This window comes from Symphalangus syndactylus, chromosome 24 (genome assembly GCF_028878055.3).
Source record: "Symphalangus syndactylus isolate Jambi chromosome 24, NHGRI_mSymSyn1-v2.1_pri, whole genome shotgun sequence".
NCBI lineage: Eukaryota > Metazoa > Chordata > Mammalia > Primates > Hylobatidae > Symphalangus > Symphalangus syndactylus.
In genome coordinates this window covers 36,597,650-36,622,049 of record NC_072446.2, presented here as the reverse complement: position 1 = coordinate 36,622,049, position 24,400 = coordinate 36,597,650, and the positions used below count along the sequence as shown (strand labels likewise).

The 24,400-nt window shown below is 45.2% G+C and overlaps 2 protein-coding genes across 15 annotated transcripts in view; one reads left to right on the top strand and one right to left on the bottom strand.

Annotated features, from left to right (window-relative positions):
- Positions 1-3,183: 3,183 nt before the first annotated feature.
- Positions 3,184-4,188, bottom strand: SCAND1 (SCAN domain containing 1). Its single transcript, XM_055266214.2, has 2 exons — positions 3,996-4,188; positions 3,184-3,887 (listed from the first exon to the last, which is right to left on the bottom strand). The coding sequence occupies exons 1-2, from the start codon at positions 4,127-4,129 to the stop codon at positions 3,305-3,307; spliced, it is 717 nt and encodes a 238-aa protein (XP_055122189.1). The 5' UTR covers positions 4,130-4,188; the 3' UTR covers positions 3,184-3,304.
- The window catches only part of CNBD2 (cyclic nucleotide binding domain containing 2), a 77,861-nt gene continuing 57,588 nt past the window's right edge, over positions 4,128-24,400 (top strand). For 6 of the 14 annotated variants that reach the window (XR_010119407.1, XR_010119408.1, XM_063633740.1 and 3 more), the window contains exons 1-3: positions 4,128-4,301; positions 7,259-7,312; positions 22,730-22,867. Coding sequence is in view for 11 of the 14 variants with exons in the window: in XM_063633740.1 (XP_063489810.1) it covers positions 4,128-4,301; positions 7,259-7,312; positions 22,730-22,867 (366 nt within the window). In the remaining 3 variants the exon portion in view is untranslated. Of the gene's footprint in view, positions 4,302-7,258; positions 7,313-15,299; positions 15,409-18,248; positions 18,473-22,729; positions 23,174-24,400 lie in introns of those variants that run through there. The other 8 variants (XM_055266207.2, XM_055266206.2, XM_055266211.1 and 5 more) reach the window with 6 other exon arrangements.

The window sequence follows — 24,400 nt, the reverse complement described above, 5'->3', positions numbered from 1 at the left end:
TATAACGTTTCTGTCAACCATGGACCCCATACACAGGGTGGTCCCATAAGATTATAATGGAGCTGAAAAATTCCCATCGCCTAGTGATGTCCTGATGGTCCTACTGCATAGGCCTAGACTAATGCGTGGATTTGTCTTAGTGTTTAACAAAAATCTAAAAAGTAAAATATATAAAAAAAAATTAAACTAGAAAAAAACTCATAGAATAAGGATATAAAGAAAATATATTTGTATAGTTGTACCATGTGTGTAAACACAAAGTGTTATTACAGAAGTCAAAGTTAAAATTTAAAAGCTTACAAAGTATAAAAGTTGGTCAGGCAAGGTGCCTCAGATCTGTAATGCTAGCACTTAGGAAGGCTGAGGCTGGAGACCCTGTCTCTAAATGAAAGGCTGGGTGCCGTCACTCACGCTTGTAACCCCAGCACTTTGGGAGGCCAAGGCAGCCAGATCACCTGGGGTCAGGAGTTCAAGACCAGCCTGGCCAACATGGCAAAACCCCATCTCTACTAAGAATACAAAAATTAGCATGGCGGCGCATGCCTGTAGTCCCAGCTACTTGGGAGGCTGAGGCAGGAGAATCGCTTGAACCCAGGAGGAGGAGGTTGCAGTGAGCCGAGATCGTACCACTGCACTCCAGCCTGGACAACAGAGTGAAACTCTGTCTCAACAAAACAAAAAACAAAAACAAAAAGTTATGGTGAACTAAGGCTAATTTATTATTGAAGAAAGAAAATTAAAAAAATAAGTTTAGTAGTTCATGGCCAGCCTGGGCAACATGGTGAAACCCCATCTCTACAAAAATTAGCCAGGCATGGTGGCATGCACCTGTATTCCTAGCTACTTGGGAGGCTGAGGCAGAAGGATCACCTAGGCCTGGGAACCAGAAGTTGCAGTGAACCTAGATTGTGCCACTGTACTCCAGCCTGGGCAACAAAGTGAGATCCTGTCTCAAAAAAAAAAAAATTAGTCTATGTGTTCAGTGTTTCTATAAATTCTGGAGTAGCGTACAGTAACATCCTAGATCTTCACATTCACTCACCACTTACCCAGCCAGAACAATGTCCAGTCCTACAAAATCTTATTTTTTACCTTGATATACATATATGTATATATGTGTGTATATATGTATATATATGTGTATATATGTATGTGTGTGTGTATATATATATATATGTTTTTTTTTTTTTTTGAGATGGAGCCTCACCCTGTTGCCTAGGCTGGTGTGCAATGGCACGATCTCAGCTCACTGCAACATTCGCCTCCCAGGTTCAAACAATTCTCCTCCATCAGCCTCCTGAGTAGCTAGGATTACAGGTGCCTGCAACCAAGCCCAGCTAATTTTTGTATTTTTAGTAGAGATGGGGATTCACCATGATGGCCAGGCTGGTCTCAAACTCCTGACCTCATGATCCACTCACCTCGGCCTCCCAAAGTGCTGGGATTACAGGTGTGAGCCACCGTGCCCGGCCTATTCTGTATTTTTACTTAACCGTTTCTATGTATAGATACACAAATACTTACCATTGTTACAACTGCCTATAGTATTCAGTACAGTAACATGCTGTACAGGCTGTAGCCTAGGAGCAGTAGGCTCTATCACAAAGCCTAGGTGTGTGTAGGCTATACCATCTAGTTTGCGTAAGTGCACTCTATGAGGCTCACACAATAAAACTGCCTTAGGGCTCATCTTTCAGAACGTATCCCCATTAAGAGATGCATGACTGTATAAAGTTCTTCACCATTCTTTTTTTTTTTGAGACGGAGTTTCACTCTTGTTGCCCAGGCTGGAGTGCAATGGCGTGATCACTGCTCACTGCAACCTCCGCCTCCCGGTTTCAAGCAATTCTCCTGCCCCAGCCTCCCAAGTAGCTGGGATTACAGGCGTGCGCCACCATGCCCGGCTAATTTTGTATTTTTAGTAGAGACAGTTTCACCATGTTGGTCAGACTGGTCTCAAACTCCTGACCTTAAGTGATCCGCCCGCCTTGGCCTCCCAAAGTACTGAGATTACAGGCATGTGCCACTACACCCAGATAATTTTGTATTTTTAGTAGAGATGGGGGTTTCACTATGTTGGTCAAGCTGGTCTCGAACTGCTGACCTCAAGTGATCCACCGCCTCTGCCTCCCACAGTGCTGAGATTACAGGCGTGAGCCACTGCGCTTGTCCTTCACCTATTCTAATCTTTAAACATTCCCTTTTAAAGAAGGCTGTTCTTAACTTCTAAACAACTATCTTTTTCCAGTAAGGCAGGTGCAAACTCTGCCAAGAAATCCCAAGAATGCAAAAATTCTTCTCAATTTGTCTGTCTTTAATATTCAAAAGCAAAATGCCCCTCACCAACTTCCAGCCCAGTCTCACTCATGCTTTGTGGTGTGAACTGCAGGCTGATTTTGATTGTTGAGAGCAGTGCAAGGAAGACAAGTCTGGCCTTCCTTATATTAACAAATGGCACACACTGCAATAGGACCTATCTGGGACCAATCCAAGCTGTCCATGGACCCTAACTAGCTCTTTCCTGGTTGGGCAGAAGCCTCTGGAAACAGAGCAGGTTTAAGATTTCAGAACAGGTCCTCATTATTTGCCAAATTCTTTCTTCCCTTTGTAAACGATTATGCTAGTTTAAAAAACCAAAACGGAGCCAGCCGGAGAGACATTAAAATGAGTAGCTTCAGTAATGTAAATAATCCATTACTTGAACTAGTTCTGCTTAATTCCTACCACAGGCCTAAAATTTGGCAAGGAAGTTGAGCAAGCCTGGCGGCATAAGCCAGAGCTCACAAGAACTAGCCTATCTCTGTGAAGGTGTGCAGTAAACACTTCACATTAAAATGGCCCAGTAACTTGGACATTTTGGGAAGCCTGTACCCAAAGGGCAGGTGCAAGTGGGTGCCCATATTGGTACAGAGGTAGCCAGTTAAGTGAGCATTTAATAGAGCCAGCTATTTTGCGTGTAAGAAACCCAAGTGGGTCCTTGGGAGCCCAGGTGAAAAACTTCCCATATGTGGTACAGGGATAACCTAGGTTCGGTCAACATCTAAAGATCCCACTATAGCCAACGAAGGCCTTATTGTTATGGACTCCCAACTTCGTTTCGCCACCAGCCAGAAAAGCGGTAGGAAATAGGCTTGGTAAAATAAACCCAATAAAGAACGAATGAAAGAGACACACCAGACCACAGGCGCTGCCAAAACTCATTTTTCATTAACACGGGGTGGGGTCCCAGGCTCAGGCCCCCAGACCCGATCATGGCCCCAGTCCGCACAGAGCGCCCGGCCCTGGCCGCCCGCAGCTCCACCGCTCAGCCAGTGATGCGCACATCCGTGCGGCGGCGGATCCGCCGGGCCCGAGCCGCCTCGGGCAGGATGGCGAGCAGCTGCTCTTGCACCAGCATCTCCACGATCTGCTCCTTGGTGCGGATGTCAGGCCGCAGCCACTGGCGGGACAGCTCCCGCAGCTGTCGGAAAGCCTCCCGGGGACCCGCCGCATCCTGGTAGCGGAACTGCCGGAAACGCTGGCGGAACGTCTCGGGACCGAGTCTAGAGCCGGCGGGGCCTGGTGTAGAGCGCGCTTCAGCTTCGGCCTGAGGCGCTGCGCTCACGGGTGCGGGCCTGAAGGGCAGCTCCAGGGCCGCGGAGGCCGCAGCTCGGGGCGTAGGGACCGCGGCGTTGGGGCTGGAAGGCTCAGGGGCAGGCGGTGAGGCCTCTGGCAGCGAGGAGCCCACACAGTTACGCTCAGGGTCTGAGCTCGAACCGGCTCCTTCCGGTTTCTCCGGTGGCACCGCCGCGGGACTCCCAGTGGCCGCCAAGATCGAATCCACAGCCGCCATAACTCCAGCTCCGGGCGTCACTCTTTGTCCGGTAGCTGTGGGCTCAGCACTGCGTCTGCGCGGGGGCGGGGTGAGCAGGGAGACGCTTCCGGTTAAAGGGCAGAGCTCGCGTCACCCTTGAGGGAGGCGGACTCGGGACCGGCCGAGAGTGCGCGGAGCTTACCTGCACCAGCGAAGCGCCTGCGGCAGCCGGAAGCGAAAGTCTCTGGCTTCTCTCCGTCCAGGTCGGCGCGCGAGCCCCCGGAAGCCGCTTGCGGGCTCCCGGAAGCGGCGCCCCCTAGCGTTCTCTAGTCGCATGAGGCGGCTGCTGCCCTCGCGGTGCGGGAGGGCGAGCTGCGCGTGGCCTGGGCTCCTTCCGAATGGTGGCGCCTCTGAGCGCCAGTTCGAGGAGGAGTCGGAGGAGGAGCCTGAATGTTTCGAGGCAGACTTCAAGTCCCGGACCTTATCCGTGCGCCGCTTCGGTTTGCAGGTGACCTTTGCGTGCGGGCGCCCCTCCTGATTGACCCTGATGAGCTGTAGCTCTGATGGCCCCTCCTTCGGGAATGATTAGGGTGACGGCTGGCCGGGGCTCGTTCGAGTGGCGCCCGGCCGGTGACCCGAACAGGGGAGCGGGACGGCGGCCGTTCTCTCGGGAGGGGCCCATCTGGAGAAAGTCCTCTCGCTTGGTCAAACTAGGAGGGCGATAGCACCCGCCTTACTGCGACGATGACAAACTACAGCACATCGTCTGGCGCGAAGGAAATGCTCGAGAACCCTTTGCTCTTGTTATTTTTCGCGTGTCCTCCGAAACCAAGGGAAATGCGGCTCTGGGTTTTGTTAACTTCAGCATTTAATAAGTGAACTGTAAATGCATTGCCCCTTATGGTGGCCGCTGGCCGCCTGAGTTGACTGAGCTCTTGCAACGTAGCTAGTTGATAACCCTCGAAATATAGCGAATTGAAATGTGCTGTATTGTAAAATACGGGACTTAGTACGAAAAAACTGATGTAAAATATCTGAATACTTTTTAATACTGATTACATGTTGGAATATAATGTTTTGCATATATTGGGTCAAATAAAAATGTTATTAATTTCATCTGTGTTTTTACTTTTTAAATGCAGCTACTAAAAACATTTAAATTGCATGTGCAGTTTACATTGTATTTCTGTTGAGCAGCCTTGGGTTAGAGTGTTGGAGTGAGGCTGCCTTGGTGGAATCTCCTTTGATGATACCCAGCTCAGAGTTGTTAGGAGGATTAAATAAGTTAAGCCCTTGGAAAGAAAGGGCTTTTAAGAAGTTTGCTCTTGTTTTTATTAGGTAAACTGCTTGCTGTCTCTGAGCTACTGTTTTCTTATCAGTAAAATGTGGATGTAATAGAACTTACCTCTCAGAGGTAATTGAGAATTCAGTGAGATGATGTAGGTAAAAGCACGTGGCCCTGACAGCCCTCGGCCAGGTGGTTTTCTGTTTGATAGCTGACTCACAAATAGTTTGTTTTTGTTTTTGTTTTTTTTGAGACTGCCTTCTCCGCCTACCGGGTTCAAGCGGTTCTCCTGCTTCCGCCTCCCGAGTAGCTGGGATTACAGGCGCCCACTACCACACCGGGCTAATATTTTATATTTTTGGTAGAGATGGGGGTTTCACCGTGTTGGCCAGACTGGTCTCGAACTCTTGACCTCAGGTGATCCGCCCGCCTCAGCCTCCAAAAGTGCTGGGATTACAGGCGTGAGCCACCGCGCCGGGCCACAAATAGGTTTTATATCCTCATTTTACAGAAGGGGAAACTGAGGCCCTGAAACGACAGGGGTCTCGTATGAAAGGTTTTGTATGACTTTGCAGTCCTTTTGAGCCCTGTGCAGGATGGAGGAGCAGGTTTAACAACCATTAACATGCCATTAGCCCTGATATAAAACTTACCCCTACCATAGGATGTTTCCTTTGGATGGGTAGAAGTGGACCCTCATGAAATCATTTCCATAGCCTGAAAACCTTGAAAGTCATTGCAATGGGCCTTTAATGTTTTTTAGTTGCTGACATGTAAAAATTGGGAGATTTCACATGCAAATCTGGATTTCTAGTTTTTCTTGAATAAACGGAAGCGCTGGCCACACTGGACCCAAATTCCTGCCAGGCAACAATCAGCTGACACTGAGTAGAGACGACTTCCTTTAGACAAGATACTCTGTCCCATTTGGTCTCAATCTCAACCATTCCCTGTGATTCTCTGAAATAGAATGTTGTTTGCATTTGCTGTTGCTCTCAGATTGTTGCTTTATTTAGAGTTGATATTTTTCTCTCTTTTTTTTTTAGAGGTGAGAAAGCAGGGTCCTAGTGTTTGTTATGCCTACTGGCTTCAAACTTTGACTTCTGTCTGGCCCCTTAGTAGTTGGGTTTGCTGCCCAGAGTGACCAACAGTGCTATTCCCTGTGTGGTAACGGGTACTCAGTTTCCAGGCCTAAGGGAGCACACTAAACCCTTCTGTGGAGGCAAGAGGTGATAGAAGTCTTCACTGGGGAGGAGACTTCAAGCTGAGACTCAAGAAGAAAATGGGTGGGGCTCAGGGACATTCCAGGTAGAAGGTACTGCCTGTACAAAGGCACACAGTGAGTAGGAGCAAAACTGTGGAAACTGCAGGCTATATGGGAAAGTGGTTGGGATCTGGAGAAGGAGTGAGAGATGAGGTTGGAACACTGGTGGAGGTTAAATTATAAATGTCTTAGAATTCCCTGTTTAAAATTTAGTTCTTCTTGTGAAAGGGAATGAACTTTTGTGGCACCTGGAATCATGAGATGTTATGTTAGATCTCTAGTCTATTTCTTCCATCCCTATTGAAATTGTGAATTATTAGAGATGGAAGGAGGGACCTGAGAGATCTATTAGAATCATTGAATGTTAGACTGGAAGGGCCCTTAGAAACTGAATTTAAAAATCCAGCCCTTTATGGGCCGGTAAGCCTGCTTTAAAGTGATTCAACAGTAAATAATAAATAATGTGGAGGGAATAAATGAAACAAGGAGTTTCATTTATTGACCGGGCACCGTGGCTCATGCCTATAATCCCAGCACTTTGGGAGGCTTAGGCAGGCGGATCACCTGAGCTTATGAGTTCAAGACCAGCCTGGGCAACAAGATGAAACCCCGTCTCTACTAAAAATACAAAAAATTAGCTGGGCTCGGTGGCTCATGCCTGTAATCTCAGCACTTTGGAAGGCTTGAAAGATTGGCAATATGTACACTCTACTTTTGTATATGCTTGAAAATGTCCATGATAAAAGTTAAAACATTCAGATTCCCAGAGTCTGAAAAAAAACATATAATGCCTCTTCTTCAAAAAGGGATGCAGTTACCTACTTTCATGTAATTTACATATATCCTTGAACCCTCCCAGAAGTCCCACATCAAGCTTAAAATATACATTTATATTTCATTCTTTTGAATTTTGCAGATTGAGAAACCAAGATGTCAGAAGATGAAGGATTGGTCCAAAATAAGAAAGCTAGTAAGTGATTCCATGAGGACAGAAATCTTTTGACTTTTAGTCCAAACTCTTATCTTATTATGCCTCTTTATCCCTAGATTGGGAGTTCACTTGGGAAGGGATCATAACTCATTCATCTCATATCACTTAGCTTCCAACACAAGGCCTGACTCCTAGCCAGCCTCAGTGTTGGTTAAAGGAAAGAGGACAAATGTGGATTGCAGACCATCCCTGAGAAGGCAGAGCTCTCATGAGTCCCAGACTCTTTCAGAGACCTCAGTGCCTTTTAATGACACTTGGTTGTTGAGGGTTGTGGAAAAGAAGCTTGGATACTTCTTTTCTTTTTTATCAGAGCCATCACACTGGAGAATACGTCTTTTAAAAAGCTTTTTATTGGCCAAGCACGGTGGCTCACGCCTGTAATGCCAGCACTTTGGGAGGCCGAGGCAGGCGGATCACGAGTTCAGGAGTTTGAGACCAGCCTGGCCAATATAGTGAAATCCCATGTCTACTAAAAATACAAAAAAATTAGCTGGGCGTGGTGGCAGGTACCTGTAATCCCAGCTACTTGGGAGGCTGAGGCAGGAGAATCACTTGAACCTGGGAGGCAGAGGTTGCAGTGAGCTGAGATCGTGCCACTGCACTCCAGCCTGGGCGACAGTGTGAGACTCCATCTCAAAAAAATAAGTTTTTTATTTGGAAATTATAGATTCATAGAAGGTTGCAAAAATAGTTCAGAGAGGTTTCATGTACCCTTCACTCAGTTTTCCCTAATGGTAACATCTTGCATAACTATAGTACAATATCAAAACCAGGAAATTGACATTGGTACAATCTACAGACTTTATTCACATTTTCCCAGTTTTACATACATACATTTGTGTGTGTATGTGTGTGTGAAGGTCTATGCAATTTTATCATGTGTGGATTAATGCAGCTACTACCACAGTATCTAGAACTGTCTGGTCACCACAAAGATCCCTCGTGCTATCTCTTTATAATTGCATCCATTCATCTTCCCTTCCCCTATCCCTAACCACAGGCAACCACTAATCTATTCTCCATGTCTATAACTGTGTTATTTAAAAAATGTTATATACTTGGAATCATATAGTGTGTAATCATTTGGGCTTGGCTCTTTCCACTTGGCACAATTCCCAAGTGGTTGCTTGTATCAATAGTTTGTCCTTTTTATTGCTGAGTAGTAATCCATGGTATAGATGTACCATGGTATATTTAACCATCCATTGAAGGACATTTGGGTTATTTCCACCTTTGAGCTGTTACAAATAGAACTGCTATGAGTTGTTTTATGACATGGCCTTGGGTAATCATTTATCTTTCTGAGCCTGGAAATAGTAACTACCACACAGGATGGCTCTGAATAGTCGAGGGGGAGAAATATATGTAAGGGAACTAGTGCAGGGTTTGGCACAGAGTATATACTTAGTCACTTTTTTAAAACAATGATGGTTATGAAGAGATAATACTTCCTTGAATTTGTAAGTTCTAGTATGTATTTTTAAAAGTCACAGGCACTGATATTATTATTAGTATATTAGTCTGTTCTCATGCTGCTAATAAAGACATACCCAAGACTGGGTAATTTATAAAGGAAAGATGTTTAATGAACTCACAGCTCCACGTGGCTAGGGAGGCCTCACAATCGTGGTGGAAGACAAGGAGGAGCAAGTCACATCTTACATGGATGGCAGCAGGCAGACAGAATGAGAAAGTGAAAGGGGTTTCCCCTTATAAAACCGTCAGATCTCGTGAGACTTATTCACTACCACGAGAACAGTATGGGGGAACTGCCCCCATGATTGAATTATCTTCCACTGAGTCCTTCCCACAGCACATGGGAATTATGAGAGCTACAATTCAAGATGAGATTTGGGTGCGGATACAGCCAAACCATATCAATTAGTCATTCTTGAACATCTGTGTATGTGTGATACTTTATTTACAGATGAGAAATTAAGGTCTAGAGAGATTAATTAACTTGCCCAGGTTCAGCCAGTCCATGGCAAGATTGGGATTCAAACCCATGTTTAACATAGGCAGTAGGAACCATGGAAGGACTTAAAGCAGGGGAAGGATGTGATCAGATTTGTGTTTTAGGAGACTCAGTCTGGATGCACTGTAAAGAATATTGCTTTATTGCTGAACACTTAGATTATTTCTGATTTTTCATGAAAATAATGTGATAATCATATAGTGCTTAAAGCTTTTTCTGATTTTGAATTATAAGCATCTATTGCTATCAAATCTATTTGGTTTCTGAGTTTGAAAAGGAAGCATTCTGATAGCAAGAGCTTGGATGGTAAGGGATACCAGTACTTCCTTAAGCTGTAATCCCAAAAGGGGACTGACTGAAATGTTTTGCTACATATTGCCACCTTTCTTTCTATAGACATGTGTTTGATTCATAGAACCTTAGGACAACCCCTCTACTTCACAGATGGGCAAAATAAAGTTCAGAAAGTAGAAGTACTAGCCAGGGTAGAATCCAGGGCCCAGCAATGAATGAGAGTTTTAGTTGCTCTACATCCTCATCAGCACTTAGTATTTCATTTGATAGAGTCTGTCATCCAAGCTCAGTGTCATTAGTTATTCAGAAAATTCAGTGCAGTGTTGCAGTCCTAGCTCACTGCAGCGTCAAACTCCTGGGTTCAAACTATTCTGCCTCAGCTTCATGAGTAGCTGGGACTATAGGCGCGTACCACCATGCCCCACTAATTGTTTTTTTGTTTGTTTGTTTTGTAGATACAGGGTCTCGCTATGTTGCCCAGGCTGGCCTCAAACTGCTGGGCCCAAATAATCCTCCTGCCTTAGCCACCTAAAGTGCTGAGATTACAGGCATGAGCCACCGTGCCTGGCCCTACCTCTCACTTTCTCTGTCTCTATACTGCCATACTCCTCTTCTCTTCCTTTCTCTTCCCTTCTCTTCCCTTCTCTTCCCTTCTCTTCCCTTCTCTTCCTCTCCTCTCCTCTCTCCTCTCCTCTCCTCTCCTCTCCTCTCCTCTCCTCCCCTCCCCTCTCCTCTCCTCTCCTCTCCTCTCCCCTCCCCTCCCCTCCCCTCCCCTTTTTCTTTCATCTTGCTCTGTCACCACCACCCCCCCTTTTTCTTTCCTCTCGCTCTGTCACCCAGCTGGAGTGTGGTGGTGTGATCTTGGCTCACTGCAACCTCTGCCTCCCAGGTTCAAGCTATTCTCTTGCCTAGCCTCTCGAGTAGCTGGGATTACAGACGCCTGCCACCACACCCGGTTAATTTTTTGTGTTTTTAGTAGAGACAGATTTTCACCATATTAGCCAGGCTTGTCTCAAACTCCTGACCTCAGGTGATCCACCTGCCTCAGCCTCCCAAAGTGCTGGGATGACAGGCATGAACCACCACGCCCGGCCTCTTGGCTCTTTTTAAATCATTCGTTCCCAATTCCTTCATTTGTTTTTGCAGTCCTATCTTCTGTTCTCAGCAAGGCTAGCTTTCTTTTTGATGTTTCTAGAATGATCATCCCTTCTGAGATGGTTATTTTTAAAATCCCTTCTTTCCTGAGTTCTGCCAGTGTCCTCTCCTCTGGCTGTCTCAGTGTCTTTTCTTCGAACTGTTACATCTTTGCTTTGATCTCTTGTTTTAAAATTCATTAAGCCCTTTGACTTCTTTGTTGTTCATGATTATCATCTGTTTCATGTTAGCTTTTTTCTTTTTCTTTTTCTTTTTTTTTTTTTTGGTGATTGTCTTTCATCTGCCATTTGTTTTTCCTGTTCCCTGCCTCCCTCTCCTGCTTTTTTCAGTAATATATTTGTGTAAGTCTGTTGCTATTTCTTTTTTTTGCTATAACTCCCCTTTAGATGAAGTGAGTTCTTCTGGACCAGCTGCTTGTGGGATTGTGTGTGGAGAAAGGACTAGAGTAGAATTCCAGGCTGGCAGGAATTCTCTTGGCTTCATAGTGAAGCTCCTTCTGACAGGGTTTTGTGTGAGTATGTGAATTGGTTTAGCCCTTTCCTCTTCCGATCAGTTGGAGCTTGGCAGCTGTAGGGCTATAAAAATGGAATATTTGTGTGTTTCCCTGGTCACCCCACTCCCCTACTTCTCCTTGTTCCCAGTGGGACCAGAGAGGCTCCCAGAGCCAGCCTGTCCATCGCCATCCCAATGTTCTACTGAAGGTGTTGTGAGTTGTGCCCTCAAGGTGTAGCCCACTTTTTTGGAGAACTTCGAGTTTTGACAGCTCTCCCTGAGGCCTGCAGCCATAGCGTTCTCTATTGGCATTAACCTTCTGGATCTTCTCAGCACCCCTCATTGCCACACAGGCTGATGTGATAGCTTGCTACTCTCAGCACCGTCACCCGTCACCCTCTGGCCACTGGAGTGCTTAACCCAGAAAGGCTGGGAAGTTAATGCCTCCAGGAGCAGTTCTCAAGTCGACAATTCTGAGGCATGCTCCCTGCAATCTTTTTTTTTTTTGAGACAGAGTCTCGCTCTGTCGCCCAGGCTGGAGTGCAGTGGCATGATCTCGGCTCACTGCAAGCTCCGCCTCCTGGGTTCACGCCATTCTCTTGCCTCAGCCTCCCGAGTAGCTGGGACTACAGGCGCCCACCACCACGCCCGGCTAATTTTTTTTGTATTTTTAGTAGAGATGGGGTTTCACCGTGTTATCCAGGGTGGTCTTGATCTCCTGACCTTGTGATCCGCCTGTCTTGGACTCCCAAAGTGCTGGGATTACAGGTGTGAGTCACCACGCCCAGCCCCCTGCAGTCTTACTAAGGTCCCCAGGACATTGGAGCCCCACTGGCCCACAGGGGTGACATGTTCATGCACCTCTGTCAAAAAACAAATTTATAGAAGATCCTGTGATTATTCTCCTTAGCTATGTTAACATAATTAATTATGTTTATATAATTAACCATCTTTGCACTCCCAAATTGATATGTTATTTTTACAGGTACTGCTGAATTCTATTTGCTTATATTTTAAGATTTTAAAAACAATATTTATAAATGAGATGAATCTGTAGCTTTCTCATTTTGTGCAACCTCTATTAGGTTTTAGTGTCAGTGTTCTCACTTCATTACAATAATTTGGTAGTTTTCCTTCTTTTTAGGCTCTGGAACGGTTGAAGAAACATTGAGGTTATTTGGAGTTGCCTATGAAACCTTTAGGATCTGCTGCTTTTTTCTTTTTAGGTGGTGGTAGTGGTGAGAGACCTCTTTTACAGCTTCTCTACTTCTATGACAATTAATCTATTTAGGCTGGGCGTGGTGGCTCACATCTGTAATCCCAGCACTTTGAGAGGCTGAAGTAGGAGGACTGCTTGAGCCCAGGAGTTCAAGACCAGCCTGGGCAACGTAGTGAGACCAGATCTCTACAAATTAAAAAATTAGTCAGTCATGGTGGTGCACACCTGTGGTCCCAACTACTTGGAGGCTGAGGTGAGAGGATCACCTGAGTCTGGGGAGGTAGAGGCTGCAGTGAGCTGTGATCATGCCACTGCACTCTGGCCTAGGGCATAGAGTGAGACCTTGTCTCCAAATTAAAAAAAAAAAAAAAAAAAAAAGGAAAGAAAATCAGAAAATTAGTCTGCTTAAATGGTTTCAGCTGGTCACGGTGTCAGATCACTCGAGGTCAGGAGTTCGAGACCAGCCTGGCCAACATGGTGAAACCCTGTCTTTACTAAAAATACAAAAATTAGCCAGCCACGATGGTGGGTGCGTGTAATCCCAGCTACTCAGGAGGCTGACGCAGGAGAAGCGCTTGAACCCGGGAGGCAGAGGTTGCAGTGAGCCAGGGTCGTGCCACTGCACTCCAGCCTGGGCAAAAGAGAGACTCTGTCTCAAAAATAAATAAATAAATAAATAAATAAATAAATAGTTTCTATTGGGATCACATTGGTAAATTATTTTTTCCTAAAAGATTATTCATAAAAATCTAGTATTTAAGTGTTAAAAGACCCATTCAAATTCCTAAAAATAACCTCTGTTGAAACATGTCAGTAGGCTAGCTATGGTCTGTGAACTGCCATTTTGCAATAACTAGATAGAGAATTTTCTACCTGAAAGAGGCCCTATGGATCCATACTGGGGGTTGCAAACAGGTAAGATGCCTGGCAGATGACTTAATTGTGTGAGGTGAAGACTTTGGTGAATTAGAGAGCCAATACCTCAACTAAAGACAAGCAAGTTAATTTTAAACAATATTTAAACCAAAACACTATGCAGGTCAAATAAAACAGTCTGCAAGTTCACTTGGCACATCACGTGCCATAGCTAGTTTATGGCCTCTGCCAGTCCAGCCTCCTTCCTCATAACCACACCTCCTGAGCATCTCACATTTTAGCTATGTCTCATACTCCCTGAACAGACCCTGTCCTTTCTTCATATATCTTTTTTCTTTTTTTTTTTGAGATGGAGTTTTGCTCTTGTTGCCCAGGCTGGAGTGCAATGGTGTGATCTCGGCTCACCGCAACTTCTGCCTCCTGGGTTCAAGTGATTCTCCTGCCTCAGCCTCCCGAATAGCTGGGATTACAGGCATGCACCACCAGGCCCGGCTAATTTTGTATTTTTAGTAGAGATGGGGTTTCTCCATGTTGGTCAGGTTAGTCTCAAACTCCCAACCACGGAGTCTATCTCTGTCACCCAGGCTGGAATGCAGTGGCTCAATCTTGGCTCACTGCAACCTCTGCCTCCTGGGTTCAAGTGATTCTCCTGCCTCAGCCTCCTGAGTCACTGGGACTACAGGCGCCTGCCACCACGCCTGGCTAATTATTTTTATTTTTATTTTTTAATTTTTAGTAGAGATGGGGTTTCACCATGTTAGCCAGGATGGTCTCGATTTCCTGACCTCGTGATCTACCTGCCTCAGCCTCCCAAAGTGCTGGGATTACAGGCGTGAGCCACTGCACCCGACCACCTCTTCATATATCTTTCTTTTTTTTTTTACGAGACGGAGTCTCACTCTGTCGCCAGGCTGGAGTGCAGTGCCGTGATCTCGATTCATTGCAACCTCTGCCTCCCAGGTTCAAGCAATTCTCCTGCCTCAGCCTCCCAAGTAGCTGGGACTACAGGTGCCCGCTACAAAGCCCAGCTAATTTTTGTATTTTTAGTAGAGACAGGGTTTCATCATGTTGGCCAGGATGGCCTCAATCCCTTGACCTCATCATCTGTCCACCTTGGTCTCCCAAAGTGCTGGGATTACAGACGTGAGCCACCACGCCTGGCCTCATATATCTTTCATAGCTTTATTATAGCAAGACTTTCTCTGAGGATTTTACTTCCCCACCATATTGTGAACTCCTGGTAAGCAGGGACCATATCTTATTCACCTTCATATGCTTTGCAAACATTTGTTGTATAGCTTTTATAATCAGCAAAACAATAAGAATCTTCTCTCTCTCTCTCTTTTTTTTTTTTTTGAGACGGAGTCTTATTCTGTCACCTAGGCTTGAGTGTAGTGGCGCAATCTCGGCTCACTGCAACCTCCGCCTCCCAGGCTCAGATGATGCTCCCGCCTCAGCCTCCCGAGTAGCTGGGATTACAGGTGCATGCCACCATGCTGGGCTAGTTTTTGTATTTTTAGTAGAGACTGGGTTTCACCATGTTGGACAGGCTGGCCTTGAACTCCTGACCTCAGGTGATCCACCCGCATCAGCCTCCCAAAGTGTTGGGATTACAGGCGTCAGCCACCGCGCTTGGCCGAATCTTCTCATAAATTGTTTGTGGAATTGAATCGAACTCCATTTTATACATTATGAAAATGAGGCCCCAAGTAGTTAAGTGACTTATCTAAGATCACATAGGAATAGGACCAGTGCTCTTTTTGGCATTCTACCCTGTAATAGTTCCAGTTATAAAATCAGGAACTGTAATAGAAACGAAACTTTCTTAGTTTCTAGAACTGACTTAAATGTCTGACTTTGAATCCCCAGCCTGCCTCCTTGCAGATAATTTAATTTAGGATGTCTTCAGGTAAATTGAGATATAATCCAGTAATTTTGAGTGGATATAATTTCAGGCTTATTGATTCATCGTGGGCCCATTCAAAGCTCTCCAAACTTCCTGCCTCTTCTTCCCCAAAGCTGATCTAATTCCTAGAGAAATTGTACAACCACAGCTGGCAAGAGGTGAGGTTGGCAGTAACCATTTTTGGGGTCTTATCAGGTCTTACTGGCATCATCTGATGCCCCTTGTGAGCCTGGATACTTTCCTTGTCACTCTTGGATCCTCAGGCAGTTCAGAGGACTGATGGGACACCCCTCCTGCCTATAGCCATCTCCTACCATCTCTCTTGCTTTCTCCAGGCCCAGTTGTTTCTTTCAGAAGCCTCCTAAATTTTGAAGGGGATCCTCTTATATTTCCTTCCTTAAGACTAGGTTTGCAGTAGGGGAGGCAAAAACTCCATACCTCATCTCTCTGTCTCTCTTTCTAAAACTTTCTCTTCTTTCTCTCCCTGAATTCTTTACATCTTTTCTCAGGGTATGGGGAAAAACCAGTTTTGTCCCTTCTCACCTCTGTGTGTGATTACTGTCCCACCCAAGAGTGGCCTTTGTCTTTCTTCTCAGCTGTCCAGCCATCTTTGCTGCACTCAGTGTCCTTCTGTCTACCTATCAGTTGGAGGAGGTTGACAGATACACCCCACGGGATAGGAATGGCAGAGCAGGTGATGCTTGAAATCAGTTTTCTACTGAGGATCCTGGTGCAAGAGCAAATTGAGATACTCAGTTGTCATCTTTAATAGGAAAAAGCATTTTAGATCCTATATTTTTCTATACCTTTAGAAGGGCCCCAGAGATTTGAGTTCTAGTCACCAAGTTCCATTCAATATTTGACACGTGATTTGGGTGAGGTCTTCTGTTTTGCTGAGTTTTTTTTAATTGTCCTGATTTAACCAGACTTATGGGACAGTACTATGCACCCACGTTCCAGGGCCTCCAAGTTCTAAGTCTCAGAGTGGTCCCTGGGCTAAGGTGCAGGATGAACCTACTCCCAGCCTAGAAGCCTCCCGTTGTAACCAAGTACACCCATTTTTCTTTGAGATAGAGAATGAGTTACCTTTTTAAATCAGCTTTTTTCTTCTTTCTCTTTCGTCTTTTTCTTCTGTTCCCCACTTCCTACTTAGCTGATTAGAGATGTATAACCTTTTACTTTCCCTTCACCAGATACTCCTAGAGCAAGTGTATCTGTGTGCTTACTTCAAAGCTCCAGAGTAGAAACCTCTCCCACCAGATTGCCTTGAGAGACAATAGTGAATTTACAACCAAAAGTATGCCTACCAGGAAACTCTGCCCCATCTCTGCCTCCCGGGTTCAAGCGATTCTCTTGCCTCAGCCTCCCGAGTAGCTGGGATTACAGGCACATGCTACTACGCCCAGCTAATTTTTGTATTTTTAGTAGAGACAAGGTTTCACCATGTTGGTCAGGCTGGTCTTGAACTCCTGACCTTGTGATCCGCCTGCCTCAGCCTCCTAAAGTGCTGGGATTACAGGTGTGAGCCACCGAGTCCAGCCCCCAAGTCCTCTTTTAAAAGCCCCTGCTCTCTGCTCCAAAAGCAAAGAGATACTGTAAGGCAGGAAGCCTATACTCTTCCCCTTAAGCTAGCTTTGGAAGCAAAAGTCACTTTCTTTATACCAGACCTTCCTTTTTTCTTTTCAGGCGAAATCTCTGTCACCCAGGCTGGAGTGCAGTGACACAATCTCGGCTCACTGCAACCTCTGCCTCCTGGGTTCAAGTGATCCTCCCACCTCAGCCTCCCAAGTAGCTGGGATTACAGGTGCCCACCACCTCACCTGGCTAATTTTTTTGTATTTTTAGTAGAGATGGGGTTTCACCACATTGGCCAGGCTGGACCAGACCTTGCTTCTGTTAATTGGATGCTACAAATGGAGAGCAAGTGTACCTGAAATTTAGCTACACTGCTTTCTTAAAAAAAAAAAAAAAAAAAAAAAGGCCCTGGCCGGGAGTGGTGGTTTATGCCTGTAATCCCAGCACTTTGGGAGGCCGAGGCGGGTGGATCACTTGAGGTCAGGAGCTTGAGACCAGCCTGGGCAACATGGTAAAACCCTGTCTTTATTAAAAATACAAAAATCAGCCGGGCGTGGTGGCACACGCCTGTAATCCTAGCTACTTGGGCGGCTGAGGCAGGAGAATCACTTGAACCTGGGAGGCAGAGGTTGCAGTGAGCTGAGATTGGGCCACTGCACTCCATCCTGGGAACAAAGTGAGACAGTGTCTCAAAAAAACAAAAAAGCCCTATCTTTGCAGGACAGGTGAGCCCCCAAATTGAGACTTAGCTCAGGAGAGTTCTTAGCTTTGCCCAAGGAAGGAATTCAAGGGTGAGCCAGTGGTGTTAGACAGCAATCTTTTATTGAATGGTGCTTCTCCTTATGGAGCAGGGCTAACTCATGGGCAGTGAATCCAGAGTCAATACCCAGTGTATGGGATGTTGGCAACTGTATTTATACTCACCTAGTCCCTTCTCAGCCTTTTGGCTAAGATCAAGTGTAGTATACTCATTCCTACCCACTTTCAACCACATGCAAATTAAGGGGCAGGTTAATGCAAATTGAGGGATGGGTTTTTAGAGCTTTCTAGGAAAGAGGTAGCAACTTCCTGGTCATTGCCAAGACATTTGTAAACAGTCATGGCACTGGTAGGAGTGTCTTATGCTAATGAGGGATGGGGACAGCTAGGGGGTCCTAGATCCTGTTTTGGTCAGCAGGATTTTGACCAGAAAACAAGTCCTGCCATTCTCCTACCTCACCAGGGCTCTGGCAGCCATTTAGCTACTTTGAGCCCCAGTCTCCTATGTATGGAGTTGGGTAAAAGTTTGGGTGGTTGTGAGGATTAGCTGAGATAATGCCTGTGAGTATCCAATAAATGTTAGACTCCTACATTCCAATCCTTGTGCCCCCTGCCTCCAGAATCTTTCATTGTGACCTTAGGAGATTCTGAGAATGATTTTCTCAGAGCAGGGCTTCCAGTAGCTGATGGTATGGTGGGAGGAGTGGAGTGGAGCTCTTGCCTTATTACTGAGGAAATTTATTTTTTTCTAGTATTACTGGATTCTTGGGGAAAAATTTGTAGTCCTCCCCTTGAAAGGCAAAGGGGCTAGTTGTGCCATTTGCCTGCCCAGGAACCATGAGGAGATATATGGTAACTTATGCCTGGCAGCTCCCGAAGAAGGAACTGGTGAGGAGGGGCAAGGGCCCTGGGAGGAAAGAGCAGAAGATTGAACAGACAGGTGTTTTGAGGAAGGTAGATGCAGGTGTGGGAGGGGTTCTTGGATGAATGGTGGCCATCCTGTACCTTCTGGAGTCACAGCATGGCACAAAGGAGGGACCCCTGCCCTGTAGCCTACCAGCCCCTCACACCGGGCAAGCCATAGGCCACACTCGGAGCCACTGAATCCTGTTCTGTACCCACTCTTCCTGCTATTATGAGATCCAGAGAGAACAAGGCAGGGTGGCAACACAGAGTCATAGGTTAAGCTTGTGAACTCTGGAGCCAGCTACCTAGGTTTAAATCCCCATCACCCATTAGTCATGTGACCCTAGGCTAGTTGCTTGGTTTGCTGTGCCTTTATTTTCTCCTCTGTAAAGTGAGATGATAATATTAGTACCTACTGCATAAATTTACTGATTAAATGATTTACATATTAGAATAGTGCTTTGGATAATGCCTGACAATAGTAAATTGTACTCAATAAGTATTAATTTTATTCATAAAGTACCTTTCCCCATATTTCTATAGATATCTAATTTTTGAGAAATAGAACATTACAGGTGTAGGGAAAGCTCTTTACCATCCCATGCCCCTTTACTTCTCTTTACTAGTAACCACTTTCCTGAAGTTGGTGTCACCCTTCCTATTTATATTTTTATATATTATCACATGTGTATATATCCATAAACAATATATAGTATGTGGCACACTTTTTAAAAATGATACCATAAATAGCATCATAGTTCTTTTTTCCTGAAAATCATTTCAGCTTTATCCACATTGACACACACAGACTTAGTGCTATGTTCAATCCTGTGGCTGAACCATAATATATTGATCCCTTCGATCCCTACTAATGAACACTTGTTTTCAGCCATTCACTGTTACACACAATGTTGCCATGATTACCCTCATGGCTATCCCCTTGTACATGTATGTTTCTCTGAAGAGGACATATAAAGTACATACAATTCTTCCATTGTGAAGTACACACATCCTCAACTTTATATAATGTTGCCAAATTGCTCTTCAACATGATTGTACCATGTTTCCCAGTTCCCAGTGATAAGTGCAAAATAATATCATGTTTAATTTCCATTTCCATTATTTCTAGCAATGTTAAGAATGGTTTCACAATTTGGTTGGGGCATGAGGGCTCATGCCTGTAATGAGGCGGAAGGATCACTTGAAGCCAGAGTTGGAAACCAGCCTGGGCAACAAAGTGAAACCCCCTCTTTACAAACAATGTAAATATAAATACAAATGAATAAAAACAATCTTTTCACAATTTATAGGTAATTTGAACTTTCCCTTTGAATTACCTTTGCTCGTTTTGCCATTGGGTTATTTGTATTTTTCTTTTGATTTGTAGGATTACAAAAAATAAATTTTGAATTGTAATCCTTTGTTGATTATATGCATAGCAAGTATATTTTTCCAGTCTGCAGTTCGTCAGCTCACTTTGTTTATGATACACTTTAAAAATAACATTCTCTTTTTTCCTTTTTTTGTTTGTTTTTATTTATTTTTTTGAGACAGAGTCTCACTATATTACCCAGGCTGGAGTGCAGTGGTGCAATTTCAGCTCACTGCAACCTCCACCTCCCAGGCTCAAGTGATTCTGGTGCCTCAGCCTCCTGAGTAGCTGGAATTACAGGCGCCCACCACCACGCCCGGCTAATTTTTGTTTTTTTTTAGTACAGATGGGATTTCACCATGTTGGCCAGACTAGTCTCAAACTCCTGGTCTCAAGCGATCAGCCCACCTTGGCCTCCCAAAGTGCTGGGATTGCAGGCATGAGTCATGGTTCCAGAGCTGTTTTTTTTTGTTTGTTTGTTTCATTTTGTTGTTGTTGTTGTTGTTGTTGTTACAGGGTCTTGCTCTGTTACCCAGGTTGGAGTGCAGTGGCACGATCATAGCTCATTGCAACCTTGACCCCCTGGGCTCAAGCAGTCCTTCTGCTTCAGCCTCCCGAGTAGCTGGGACTAAGGGCGAGTGCCACTGTGCCTAGCTAACGATGTACTTTTCAACAGAAGTTAGTAAACAGAGACTTTTATTTAGTTTTTGCATTTTTTTCTAACCCCTCCCCAAACTAAAGTTTTTACATTTTTTATTTTCAAACATAAAATTTTCAAACATAAAATGTGAAATATTTTACATATATATATATGTATCATCCTCTAGATCTATCATTCACCATTTTGCAGTATTGGCTTTATGTATTTTTTTTTCTTTTTTCTTTTCTTTTTTTTTTTTTTTAAGGCACAGTTTTGCTCTTGTTGCCCAGGCTGGAGTGCAATGGTGCGATCTTGGCTCACCGCAACCTCCGCCTCCTGGGTTCAAGTGATTCTCCTGCCACAGCCTCCCTGGTAGCTGGGATTACAGGCATACGCCACCACACCTGGCTAATTTTTTATTTTTAGTAGAGACGGGGTTTCTCCATATTGGTCAGGCTGGTCTCGAACTCCCAACCTCAGGTGATCCACCCATCTCGGCCTCCCAAAGTGCTGGGATTATAGGCATGAGCCACCGTGCCCAGCCTGGCTTTATGTATTTGTATATGTGTTTGCTGAACTGTTTGAAAGTAAGCTGCATACTTTATGACATATCTTTCTTAAAAATAATGACGTTACCCACATAACCAAATACCACTCTCATGCTAAGAAAATCGGCACTGATTTCCTAATATTATCTAATGTACAGTCATATTCAATTTCCTTATTTGTCCCTAGAATGGCTTTGCTCTATCACCCAGGCTGGAGTGCAGAGGCACGATCTCAGCTCACTGCAACCTCTGCCTCCCAGGTTCAAGTGATTCTCCTGCCTCAGCCTCCCGAGTAGCTGGGACTACAGGCACGCACCACCATGCCAGGCTAATTTTTGTATTTTTAGGAGAGAAGGGGTTTCACTATGTTGGTCAGGCTGGTCTCAAACTCCTGACCTCAGGTGATTCACCTGCCTTGGCCTCCCAAAGTGCTGGGATTACAGGCGTGAGCCACCGCACCTGACCTAGAGTGCCTTTTATAGCTTGTTATCATGAATCGGGATCCAATCAAGAAGCATACCGTTGGTATGTCTCTTGAATCTTTATTAGTCTAGAGCAGCCTCCATGCCTTGTTTTTTTCATCATGAAATTGACTTTTTGAAGAAACTAGGTTCATTGATTTATAGATTGTTCTACATCCTGGATTTTTCCCTATCCTCTGTATTCACATGTTCTCAGTCCAATTCCAAATTCCTGGGGAAAAGATAGGGTGGCCCATCTTGGATTAGGTGTTATATAAGTTTTCTATGGCTGCCATAACAAATTACCACAATTTGATGGCTTAAAACAAAGCAAATTTATTATATTACAGTACTATAGGCGAGAAGTCTGACATGGATGTTCTTGTTCTAAAATCAAGGTGTGAGCATTCCTTTCTCAAGGCTCACGGCCTTTTCTGCTTCTAAAGACCACCCACATTCCTTGGCTTGTGGGCCTTTCCTTCATCTTGACAGCCAGCAGTGTTGCATTCCTCTTACCATTATTTCCTCAGATCTATCTGATTCTAAAATCCAGGCTCTGTACATCATACCTATACTGCCTGCAATTAGTCGTGCCACTTACTTTGTGGATGGAATTGAAGGATTTGACATTTTTTTTTTTTTTTTTTTTTTTGAGACAGAGTCTCGCTCTGTCGCCCAGGCTAGAGTGCAGTGGCGCTACCTCGGCTCACTGCAAGCTCCGCCTCCAGGGTTCACGCCATTCTCCTGCCTCAGCCTCTCCGAGTAGCTGGGACTACAGGCACCCGCCACCACGCCCGGCTAATTTTTTTTTTGTATTTTTAGTAGAGACGGGGTTTCATCGTGGTCTCGATCTCCTGACCTCGTGATCCGCCCGCCTCGGCCTCCCAAAGTGCTGGGATTACAAGCGTGAGCCACCGCGCCCGGCCAGGATTTGACATTTAGCTGGTTTGCTGGTGCATAACAACTAGCTTCTGGGGAGAGGAGATGCCCTGACTAGTAGCTGCCAATTTCTGTGGCATAAGTACTCCTACCATGGCCAGTTTTAAGTTACCAACTTAATTTCAGCAGGCTTGCAAACTTCCTGAAAATGTAACCATCACTCCAGCACAATACTGCATTTAATCCTGGTAAATTTCACCTTGTTCAGCACCATCCAGCCTGCTGTTGACTGTTGAGAACAGATGGTTTCTATTGACCTTGTTTGCTTTGTTTCCATAGGGACTGTACCAGCTCGCCATGGATATCATCATAATGATCCGAGTGTGTAAAATGTTCCGCCAAGGTCTCAGGGGATTCCGGGAATATCAAATCATTGAGACTGCTCACTGGAAGCACCCTATCTTCTCCTTCTGGGATGTAAGCAGCTGGGCTCAGCAGGATTATGAGGGCTTAAAGAGGCCCAATAAATTGCATCCCACTTCCTGGCCCAGGCTAGAACTGAGAAAGAAGACAAAAGGAGAAGCAGATGAGAGACCCAATGGTCACTTTTATTAATGGCCAGACTTCTGTTGGAGAGGGTGACTTATATCATCAACCAAGAGGTTTATCTAATACTGAACCCCAGATTTAGACAGCCTTACATGCCTAGCCACAGGCAACGCTGGACCAAGGCAGTCTCCACTGCAACAGCAGGCCTGCTGCCGAAACTCATGGCAGGGAAAGGTGGAGCAAAATATGGGCTCAGAGGGAAGGAGACGATCATGCCTAGTTTTTCTTTTTCCAAATTCATCGAAGAGTTTAAGTCACTCTTCAATGTAAAAGGAGAGAAGCCAGTAGTGTTCTACTAATACACCTCCCTCCATGTGGAAAGAAACCTTGGGAGTAGAGAAGTGGTCTCCATTTCAATGGTGATCAAAAGAGCCAGAAGCAATCCAGGAGTCACAATAACCAGGGTTTTCTAAATGCCCACATGCTTGCTCTATTCGCATCTCTACTTTCTTTCCTACACCCCTACTTCGGTGCAGGGGGCATTTTCAGGGCCTTGTTCACTGTAGTGACTGTGTTTCTTTTCTTTTTTTGAGACGGAGTCTTACTCTGTTGCCCAGGCTGGAGTGCAGTGGTACATCTTGGCTCACTGCAAGCTCCACCTCCCGGGTTCACACCATTCTCCTGCCTCAGCCTCCCTGGTAGCTGGGACTACAGGCACCCGTCACCACACCAAGCTATTTTTTTTGTATTTTTAGTAGAGACGGGGTTTCACCTTGTTAGCCAGGATGGTCTCGATCTCTTGACCTTGTGATCCACCTGCCTCGGCCTCCCAAAGTGCTGGGATTACAGGCGTGAGCCACCGTGCCCGGCCTGGTGACCGTGTTTCTAGATTTTCTAGAAGGTCCCAATTTAAAATATTTTATCCCAGTGGTAGATCATGTGCCCTTCTTTAGCTCAGAAAAGTTGGTCACCCTTCTGCTAACTTGTTCTAGTTCCCCAGAGGTATCTTCATTGCTACTGGGTGTGTTGCTCAGGGCTTCAGAGTTGCCCCAGCAATCACCTGGACAAATCCTGCCCATTTTTCTGTTGTTTCAGAAATGACTAGAGCCAGTCCCCACCCCTCTACATCTAGTGATTCACTCTAAGAAATTTCCCTAAAGGGCTTCTGACAGATAGTGGCCAAAGAAAGGGGGTTACGGGGCTGGTGATGGGGGAAGGAAAGGCAGCCTTAAACTGGTTTCTGAGGGGCCAGCAGGTGATATAACTAGTGTGTATGTAGCTGAGTTTAAGATACAGCAGGCTAGGTGGAGAGGAAAGATACACCTCATCTAAAGACATTCAGATACAAAGATTATATTTTAAGACCCTGTGCTGGCCAAACCAAAGAAGGCCGCAGCCCTGTGGTTGGGCTGAGATGAAAAACGAATGGAGTAGAAGAACTGTAACCAAAAGACTCAGATT

Coding starts and splice junctions, on each gene's coding strand:
- SCAND1 (XM_055266214.2), bottom strand. CDS start 4,129: ATGCGACTAGAGAACGCTAGGGGGCGCCGCTTCCGGGAGCCCGCAAGC. Junction 3,888..3,995: donor CAGGCGCTTCGCTGGTGCAG/GTAAGCTCCGCG, acceptor GCCCCCGCGCAG/ACGCAGTGCTGAGCCCACAG.